The following is a 10,140-nucleotide window of genomic DNA, read 5'->3' as shown; positions in this document are numbered from 1 at the left end:
GATGGCTCACTCGCAAGGCGCACATGAGAAACAGGGAGAAAGGAAGAATAGAAGGGCGAAAAGCAGGGAAGTTGAAGCAGCGATCAAGGAGACTTCATGGAAAAACGCACGGCGATAAAGCGCGCCAAACCCGTGCGCAATTCACCGACACGGCAATACGGAGTACGGAGACAACGAACTGGATTTTCGATAATCTACTCCGTACAATGGGCTGAATACTGTTCATGTGTCTATCCGGCCAGTCAGTATTCTTGAGGTCGAATTGCAGTCATATCATGTCGGTTAACAGCATCCATGCCCAATTCATGCCCAGCCCAGCTGCTTGGCGAATCTCGTTTGAGAATCCTTTTGAGTCTTTTGACTTGATATTTGAAGGGACCCAGGACGAGGTGATGAGGTGGCTTCATTCATCTGATCAAAGATGTCACTGTGGCTGATAGTCTGAACTATTTTATCGTCGACGATGTACATACGACCCTGACCCGACTTCGCTTCCGAAGTTGGCTACGGTTACCCTGCATTAGCCCTGCATGCAATGGGATCATCGTGTGGACTGTGGAGGACGATGAGACGTCATAGCTTTAGTACAAGACGGGAAGTGGGATGGCCGAGGTATGGGGTAAAGACCAGTGTCGATGAGATCAACGGCGGTCGAGTAAAATCCGAGGCTCTGCAAATCCCCAAATTGAGTGTGGCTGTTAATATCGACGATAGGTCATTGCGTGCAGGTGAGACATCGAGAGTTTTCCCCCGCATTGTTTGTTTTACAGTATTCACCGCTGAGAGATCACTCAGATCTCTTTTTATCTTGTGATTCCTTCCAGATCTCCCCACATATCATAAGTCAATACCAAGTCAATAGCCATTAGCCAGAAGTTAAAACACTCCCAATGGCATCATCGGAAGTACCTTGCCCCGCTTGCAAATGGACCCCGGACCAACAAAGGCGCTGCTCCTATGAAAGTAACGTGCGTCTCTTTTACGGAGCCGGCGATCGGGGCTACTGGGCCCTCGGCTCCAAGTTTATCTTCAAGGACCGTGGAATTGATCCCCCTAGCTATGAAGTCATGAACACTCGCTTCCTGGCCGAAAAGACCACAATCCCCGTCCCGATTACGGTGCAGGAGTGGACGGAGGGCAAGCGGTACTTCCAGATCGTCGAGCGGGTGCCTGGGGTCCCGTTAGACGAGATCTGGTCGTCTATCCCGCAACCCGACCGAGAAAGACTCGCCAGTCAGACTGCGGGGTACCTGAACCAGCTCCGCAATTTCCACTCTCCTAAAATGCAGAGTCTCCACGGTCAACCACTTCATTGTGCCCATCTATTTTTGGGTGACGACTATGGGGTTCCCCATGGGCCGCTGAGCACGGCTGAGGAGCTGTGGGATGAATTGGCGAAGGCTTTGGAGAATGACAAGATCCCGGATGCCGTGAGATCGCGGTTCCGTGAGACGATGCCTTCACCTCTTCCCTGGACATTTACGCACGGAGACTTGACTGACTGCAACATTATCGTGGACCCGGTAACATTTGAGTTGAGGTCTGTGATTGACTGGGAGAGCTCGGGGTATTTCCCTGTCTGGTGGGAATTCGCTTGGGCTTCTGTCGGACTCAGTACGGAAGACAAGGAGTGGAAGGACCTACTCAGGGGAAACATGGCCAATCAGGAGGAGGGTCGCCAATGGTACCTGAACTATAAGTCTTTTACGACGAACCAGCCTTGGGCGCTGGAGAGGCGAGTAAGGTTCTTAAAGGAGTGTGGCGTTGAGGGAGATATAGATATTTCAAAGTAGATTCTGTCGATGCAGGTACGGAGTACTCCGTACATACTGTGGTTATTCTGCTACTGTCTAGGCGAAATAGAGCACTCGATCATGATGAAAGAACGAATTACTGGTAGAATGACGGAGGATCACCAGTTAAGCATTACTCCGTAGTTATTCCAGGTTTAGTTCAAGACATTGGACGATCCCAACTGCTTTTGTCGGACTCGACCCAAAGCCACCAAGGGCAATAGTTGCCGATTGTGCTCATTTGGTATACGCTTGATATACGAATACCATTTCCGATTGCACTCGACTGTTGAGTGAGAATGAGTATTGCTTCAGGTAGTAGTAGAAGACCAAGCCCTAGAGAGTACAACCAGGCGTCAGTTCAACTGCGATGCTATCTCATTTTCCAGAGGGATAGGGTAAGCGAAGAAGGTTATTTTCCCTAATTTTCCATAATTCTCTCTCTCACGGGGTAAGCATCCACTTTGGGCAATTTACGAGGCTTCGGTTGGCTCTGTTGGGGAGGAAAGTGCAGTTCACTTCCTTTTTCAGCTCATTTCCCGAACCTCTTCCCTGTTTATTTCTTAAATTCTTCGTCATTTTTGTTCTTTTTGACCCTTCAGAAACGCCATTGGCTTGGAGGAGCCTTGGACTGTGGCTTTCGCAACTTCGCTTGATATGGGGAAATTGGGACCCCCGCTTTGGTTAATCATCTTGGCAAGCCCGAAATCCCGCAATGATGCCTTCCAATACGCCAATATACGATTTAAGACTTTTTCCTGTCCCTACCCCGGTTCACGTTACTCTCCTCCCCCAGGAAAACTGACACATGTGCCTAGCCGTGCCGAGGGTGCGAGGATCCTTACCATTTTTACACGCCTAGTAGTGCCGATCTCGACCTAGTCCCCAGGCACGGCCGATGGCGGAGTCCTAGCATCCTGATTCCTAGTCTGCCTCCAAAGTGGGGTTATGCTGAGAGCTGCCCTTCACATGGGCATGGGGGAGGAATCGGTATTCTGCCTCGGTGTCGATCCCTATCTCCTCGGTGCGGATGGAGCTAAGACCCATGCCAACGGAAAGTAAACGACGTTAGTGCAATTGCGGTTAGTGAGGTGGAAAAGACCGTGCCTGGTGCACGATGATCGGCGCCCGTCGAAATGCAGTTAAAGAGCTGGCTCGCTCCGGGGTTGAGTTGCTCGATCTTCTGAAGGCTCTTCCTGATACGCTACGAACCTATTGAACGACAGGTTTGGGGAATCGACGCCAATTCGACCCGGCAAGACAAGATATCAATCCACTAGAGGAACGTGAAACGAGAAACGCCTGGTCAAAGCCCATTTCGATAATATGCGTCTTTTGCCAACCATAGCAACGGCGCTCCTGTTCACAGTCAATGTGACAGGAGCTAGCCCAGCTCCTTCCGCCGCCAGCACAGCCCTTTCGCCTCTTGCGAACATTGTGGAGGAAGCTGTCCCTACTGCCTCGGCCACTCAGCCGCAGGCCGACAACCAGGTCAATGCCGCCAGCACGGCTGCTGAGCCCCCCGCAACCGCTGGAAACACCGGCAGTGCGTTCAAGGCTGCTGCTGCGAAGGACGAGGAGGATACCTCTAGTGAGATCGCCGAACCGGCTCCCACCAAGGCCAATAACCCTGTGGAGTCGGTAGTCAACGACATCACGTCTGCCGTTCCGAGCGGTAACAAGGAGACAGCCGATACCGCTGCCACTGGAACTGCTGATTCCACCCCTGAGACCCCTGAGCCGACTGAGAAGCCCGCTCCCAAGACCGCCACCTCCTCCGCCAAGTCTACTGCCTCATCTTCCGACGATTTCAAATCAGCAAATATCTTGAAAGACCTCACAGACGCCCTTGGCGGTCTTTTCGGCGCCGGTGGCACCGGAGGTCTCCCTGAGCTGCTGCGCGGTCTCGAGAGTCTGCTGGACCCTCGCCTTCTCGGCCATATCACCGACACCTTCGAGTACCTCTCTACCAGTTTGGCCCCCCCTGTTGACACCAACCTTCGATCTGTGGTCAATGTTGCCCACGGCCTCCTGACTCCCGAGTTCGGCAAGAAGGTCGGCGGCCTCATTGACAATGCCAACAACCTCCTCAGTGACCAGAACACCAAGGAGATTATGACCCTGATTGGCAACGCCAACAAGCTCCTCACTGGCGACTTCGTCAAGAAGACCACCAACCTCATCGACAAGGCTTCTCCTCTCATCGACAAGGCCGGTCCCCTCATCGACGATGCCGCCGGTCTTCTCACCGACAAGAATGTCAAGGCCATCGAGTCCCTCCTCACCAATGCCAACACCCTGCTTACCCCCGAGTTTGTCAAGGAGACTGGCGGTCTCATCGACAAGGCTGGTCCCCTCATCACCAAGGCCGGTCCCCTCATCGACAACGCCAGCGGCTTACTCACCAAGGGCAACACCAATGCGATCGAGGCGCTCGTGAAGAATGCCAACAAGCTCTTGGACGAGGCGACCGTCAACGCCCTGAAGGACTTGCTCGACCAGGTCACCCCTCTGCTTCCTCAGATCAAGGGCCTGCTCAAGAAGGCTACTATCGAGCAGATCACCAATTTGCTCACCAATGCCAACGCCCTGCTTACCCCCAAGTTTGTCAAGGAAACTGCCGGCCTCATCGACAAGGCTGGTCCTCTCATCAGCGATGCCAGCGGTTTACTCACCAAGAGCAACATCAAGGCGATCGAGGCGCTCATCACCAATGCCAACAAGCTCTTGGACGCGGAGACCGTCGACGCCCTGAAGGACTTGCTCGACCAGGTCACCCCTCTGCTGCCTCAGCTGAAGGGCTTGCTCAAGAAGGATACCATCGAGCAGATTACCAGCTTGCTCAACAATGCCAGCAAGCTGCTCACGGACTCCTTCATCAAGGACACCAACACTCTCATCACCGAGGCTGTGAGCCTTCTCACCCCCGACCTCGTCAAGGCTCTGAAGTCGCTCCTCAGCGATCTCACTCCTCTGATCCCCGAGATCAAATCCTTGTTGAAGAAGGAGACCATCAAGTCCATCGAGACCCTTCTCAACAACGCCGGAGACCTGCTCACCGCCGACTTCGTCAAGGAAACCAAGAGCCTGGTCGACAGCGCCGACGATCTTCTTACCCCCGGCGTCGTCACCGGACTGAAGGACATCCTCGGCGACGTGATTCCTCTGGTTCCCGATCTCAAGAGGTCGCTGCTGAACCGCACCATCATCGCCGATCTCGGCTACATCGTCACCAACGCTACCAACTTGCTCACCCCGGCCTTCGTCACCGAGACTTCCGGTCTCGTCGACAACGCCGACGGCCTCCTGACCCCCTCTATCGTCACTACGCTCAAGGATATCCTTGGTTACGTGCCCGATTTGATGCCCGAGGTCAAGAAGTTGCTCAAGCCTGCGACTATCAAGGGTGTGAACGATCTCTTGCACAACGCTGGTGATCTCTTGACGCCTAAGTTCGTCAACGAGACTTCCATCTTGATCGATGATGTTACGAGCTTCCTGCCTTTGATCCAGGAATTGCTTAAGGCGCTGTAAGGTGTTGGTGTTTTTATGATTTTCTTATCTTGGTTGCTACGAAACGCAATTAATGATCTCTAATGTTCTTTAATGATAATCGATGTTATCTCATTGGTATTTGGCCAGTACTCAGTACGCAGTAAATTCTTAGTAGGTACACAGTATGCCCTCATCAAGCAAGTATAATCTAGCAGCGACAACAAGAGTGGACTGTACACAGTACTGTAAATGTCCCGCAAGTCCGATCCAGGGTCGAGACCCGACTTCCCTGAATTTTGGTTTATATTTAGTGTCTGCCGATCTTGAGCCTCGATTTTGGGGATATTACCTTCGCCACATTCATCAGTATAAATGTGGAGGTGCTGCATAAGTAAATCCAGACTTCCAGAGTGAATCCAACATTCAACATACTTGTTCAGTGACAATCTCTCAGATACCCCACAGGAATTGCATGGAAATAATGCGTGTTGCTGTACGGAGTCGCTGACCTTGGAATAGCTCCAGGATCTGCGTGCTTGTATCTTCGGTTCCCTCACAACTCCAGGGCTCAGGAGTGCTGAAGTGTATAGTCTCGTGGACGTGGCATAGCCGAATCATTCGTTTCAGAGGCCTTAGATCGTTCGGCGTAGGTCAATAAGCCTGCTCATTGATTATAAACTCCTGCCTGTGTTAATCCCAGCAACATGAATACTAACCGAAAGGATAGTATCTAGGAAGTAGATTCTGAAGCGGCCCTTGGCCACCACACCATCGCCCACATGGACACCCCCGGTCCACCGGGCTGCAAACTCGCATCGGCAGCCACCTTGCCCTTCCCCAGCACGATCTCCTCGACTTCCTGGAATCCCAGCGAGAGATAAAGACCCCGTGAGCTCGCAGTTGTCGCTTCAAGCCAGATGGGTAAGTTCGCTGCCTGCGCGGCCTGTTGGTGCTCGCGCATGATGGCTTTGCCGAGTCCTGCGGGAGTTATGAGATCAGTGGGCGAAGCGAGGTGAGAGTGAACGTCTAGCTTAATCTCACCTTTACCGCGGTGTTCGCGCTCGGTTCCGAGACTGAAGACGTAGTAATATTGCTTTTGTCCGCGCAGGCCCTTTCTCTTCGCATTGTCGGTCATGCCCGAGAACTCGCACCAAAGACGCTAGCAAAGCATTAGACATATGCGACCATTTCCGCTGGAGTACTCAATGCTGGCTATCGCCTACCTTAAGACCTGGAAATCCGATTCTCCACAATATACCCAGGAATCCAGCCCGCAGAAGAGTAAAGATATTATCGACGCTTCGTCCCGGCGGAAGAATGACGGACGCCGCTTTCCAGCCATCCGCTTCGGTAATAACAGCTTGATTCAGCAGCGCCGACTTGACAAGTGTGGTCCAGTATGCCGGCAGATACGCGCGTCGTTCCTGCGCCGACAGTTCTAGCAACATGTACGCGATGACCGGATCGGTATCGAAGACGCGACCGTTCAGCTGTGCGACTGCATTCAGCCGCTCTGTTCCTTCTGTTAGTTTTTTTTTTTCGCTGTTTCGGCTGATCCTCGGATGGGTCACTTACTCTCGCCGCCGTGCGTGATTGGGATGGACTGCACGGCCATTGCGTTCCGAGTTGTCGTACTATGTTAGAGGTAAAATCGCATGCGGGCGCAGTTTGAATATCTTCGGCCGCTCCAGGCTACGATCGGCAGCCATGTCGAGCGGGTTGTTGGATGAATGTGTGGCGTGTGCTGTATTGTGACGGGCCGAAGGCCTCGGGAGTCGGGACGTCGTAGACGTCATGGGCTGTGTAGGGCCGTAGGCTGTGACATAAGCCGGTCTGGTCACCTACCTGCACATGCTGCACCTCTGCGATTAATTACGGTTCTATCTGTTATTTCATCCGCTTAATGCTGGATATTGTCTCAATCGTCGTTCTGAGACTTCTGACTGTTCAACACGATGTGGATCCCCGTGGAGCACAGATTCCCAGCAAAGGCTGGATCCCCCGGCTTCCGAGGCTCAGGAGCCTATCCTCCTAACAGTCGACATGATGGGTAGGGGTGACATGGAAGCCCGGTGATCCTGGTCCGATCCATATGCCTCTCAACTCTACTGCGCGGACCACAGGCGCTTGATATCGCACGGCAAGCTCTGGCCCTCAAAAAGAAAAAGAAGCAGAACAATTACTCAAGTCCAAGTTGACAAGGGAGAGGATGACAGTCTGTGGCTGTAGGGGCCAGAAGGACCCAGCGAATCAGGTCATTTGGAGCCTGGCGAGCGATGCCTTCCAGAGTAAGGTACAAAGCTCCAGCGCTAAGTTGCGTTGTTTATCACATTTCAATGGCTATATCAATGCTAAGTGATCCAAAGTCTGCTAACGAGGGCTCTTCATTAGCCTCTCAAAGGACCTGCAAACATACAACAATGTTTGTTAGGCTTGCAGGATGAAAGGAAGTGGAACAGGTGAAAGCCCTTCGACATCTCGAATGCTATTCTTCCTCTTACCAGGACTCTCTCCGTTACAATTGCTCTCCGAAAGGGTTACATCCTGGGGCGTGATCCAAGTGCTTCCCCACTTTCTCGCCAATTTTTGCCTTTGCTTGAATAGCTTCAATCGGAAGTTGAACTCAAGTTTTCGACATGGATATGACACAACCTGTTCGCCTCTTTGAATGAAGTCCCCTATGACTCTTCCAATGGCGGTATTTGGCTTTGCCCAACAAGTGACACTCACTGTCCGGAAAATTACTCCGGAAAAAATCAACCCAAAAGAGAACTTCAGTGCGCTGTGGAGACATGTCACTATGGAAACCAGCGGCTTCAAAGTGAAAAACATCCACTTTATACCGAGATTGATAGGTTGGCGCTGAAAGAAAGGCCGAAGTAGCCATACAGAATGCAGCAATCTAGCTTGAATTAGAGTTTTCCTTAAGCTAACGGGGTGGAGGCTTCCTTAATGTTTTGACACTTTTCTTCAGTTTTGGAATTCTCTTGTACATTTCTCGATCTCGTCCTCGGAAGGCACAATGTCTTCCTTTCGCTCTTTCGTCTAGAGGTTTGGGACTTGTGTTCTGCTGACGTTATCAGAAGGGGCATGCTGGCTGCGTTGGGGCACCTCCATCTCATAGAATTGCTTCTGAAGTCGCTACAAACATTGCTGGTGCATATCTGCGAAAGAAGTCTGGCATCATGGGTGGCACGCGTCTCTCGTTTGAGGACGAGAGCGCAGTTGTTGATAGCATCGAGCGCTGGATCAAACACGGGCACTTTCCTTACCACTCTCTGGCGAAGGATGCAGCCAATGCATATTGCCTGAACCACCATGGCTACAACCAGAACAGGCAAAATGTTACTCTTGGTTGGCAGAAGGGTTTCTGGCAGCGCCATCCAGAACTTGCTCATCACGTAGAGAACGAGCGCAAGTCATTTAGGCTGAGAGGTCCACATGAAGACCGCAGAGCCTGGAAGTTCTTCCAATCATTCAAGGAGACTCGGCAGAGACTTCAAGTTCCGGATGCGCACATCTACGCAATGGACGATGCTGGATATGTTACTACCATGTATCGAAAGACAAATGCAGTCTTTCTTCGACCGGAGAACCCAAATTCAACTTCGAGAGAAGAACGAATATTCTCGTCTGTGATACACTGCTGCTCGACTCAAGGGAAGCACCTACCTCCGTACATTATCTGCAGGAGTCAGGTTCCACCCCAGACGAAGAGCTTTGGTCAAACCAAAGTCTTCTCCAACCAGTCAGGCTGGGCTGAGGCGAACCATGCACTTGACTGGCTGAAAAATGTTTTTGAGCCAGGAACTAGGCCCAGAGCCCGCCGTGAAACCTGGAGGATGCTACTCATCTCCCATCGTTTCCGTGTGATATTCCCCGAATTCGAACAGTTCTGCTGGCATCACAAGATCGCATGTCTCTGCTTCCCCAACAGCGACCAGCAGTTCTTCAACCCAATCAGAAACATAGTTTTTGGGCCTATGCGCAAGAACTATTCTGATTTTATGATAAAGAAGCTCTCGGATAACAACAAGAATGCCATCGTATTGGAAGTGGCAGCATTTGTATCGTGGATCCAAGGGGAGGTGGCTTCATCTAGCCGAATGGCGGAGGCTGCAGATGTTTGGCGTTCAAGCTGCCTTGTGCCGCTAGATGAAACCCGGCTTCGCAATTGTCTGCAAGGGAATCGTGCTACTGCTGGGCCGGAGGATACAGGTTCCAATCTGGATAGTCGCATCGACTCAGAAGATACTCGTGTGAGAAGGGCAACGACACATTCCACATCTCGGACAAGCGTCCCTTTACCGACCCTCGCATCGACCGACGACTTCGATCGATCGTCCAGCCCTGAGTACTCACCCCCCTCGCCGCGACCATCACAAGGGAGCCCGAAATGCCAGCAGAGTGATGATAGCTCTGAATCAGAGGACACTCAGTCCGGGAGTGGGAGTGAAAGTGAATCGATCAGCAATTCTCAGCCCATCACGCCTTGCAAGACACCAAGGCCTCCCAAGGGCCCCCGGGCCAGGACGCCAGAAACAGACCCAACTGATTCAGTCATGTCGGCAAAGGAGCACCGCGACACCTTGGATAAATGTATCGATGGCACACCTCGAACGAAGAAGAGATATCGTGATGACTTGATTCTGGATCGTGGCGATCTGGAGAAAGAGAATGCTCGTCTCAAGGAGAGGGTTAAGCTCTTGGAACGGTTTGCCGTCAAGATGCCTAGGCTTGAGTGAGATATGCCTTTGTTCGCTGTTTTGCTATATTACCTTTACCGTGTTGCATAAGCATTCGTTTCCTGTTCCAAGCAGGGTGTATAAAATAGTTGTACTATCAATTTCAT

General features: G+C 51.8%; 4 protein-coding genes across 4 annotated transcripts; 3 read left to right on the top strand and 1 right to left on the bottom strand.

Annotated features, from left to right (window-relative positions):
- Positions 1-890: 890 nt before the first annotated feature.
- On the top strand, positions 891-1,793 carry N7515_001360 (phosphotransferase family protein; the record flags this gene model as incomplete). The annotated part of the gene is made up of 1 exon (XM_056662104.1): positions 891-1,793. The coding sequence occupies one exon, from the start codon at positions 891-893 to the stop codon at positions 1,791-1,793; it is 903 nt and encodes a 300-aa protein (XP_056524217.1).
- Positions 1,794-3,119: 1,326 nt separating this feature from the next.
- N7515_001359 (uncharacterized protein) lies at positions 3,120-5,327 on the top strand (the record flags this gene model as incomplete). The annotated part of the gene is made up of 1 exon (XM_056662103.1): positions 3,120-5,327. One exon carries the CDS (start codon positions 3,120-3,122, stop codon positions 5,325-5,327), a length of 2,208 nt encoding a protein of 735 aa, XP_056524216.1.
- Positions 5,328-6,018: 691 nt separating this feature from the next.
- N7515_001358 (GNAT family N-acetyltransferase) lies at positions 6,019-6,903 on the bottom strand (the record flags this gene model as incomplete). Its single annotated transcript, XM_056662102.1, has 3 exons — positions 6,019-6,447; positions 6,512-6,801; positions 6,864-6,903. The coding sequence occupies 3 exons, from the start codon at positions 6,901-6,903 to the stop codon at positions 6,019-6,021; spliced, it is 759 nt and encodes a 252-aa protein (XP_056524215.1).
- Positions 6,904-8,473: 1,570 nt separating this feature from the next.
- Positions 8,474-10,033, top strand: N7515_001357 (uncharacterized protein; the record flags this gene model as incomplete). Its single annotated transcript, XM_056662101.1, has 1 exon — positions 8,474-10,033. One exon carries the CDS (start codon positions 8,474-8,476, stop codon positions 10,031-10,033), a length of 1,560 nt encoding a protein of 519 aa, XP_056524214.1.
- Between the last annotated feature and the right edge of the window lie 107 nt (positions 10,034-10,140).

Source organism: Penicillium bovifimosum (genome assembly GCF_028826915.1).
Source record: "Penicillium bovifimosum strain IBT 22155 chromosome Unknown utg000002l_segment0_segment0, whole genome shotgun sequence".
NCBI lineage: Eukaryota > Fungi > Ascomycota > Eurotiomycetes > Eurotiales > Aspergillaceae > Penicillium > Penicillium bovifimosum.
The sequence above is the reverse complement of the archived record's forward strand: the minus strand, read 5'-3'. Positions and strand labels throughout refer to the sequence as shown.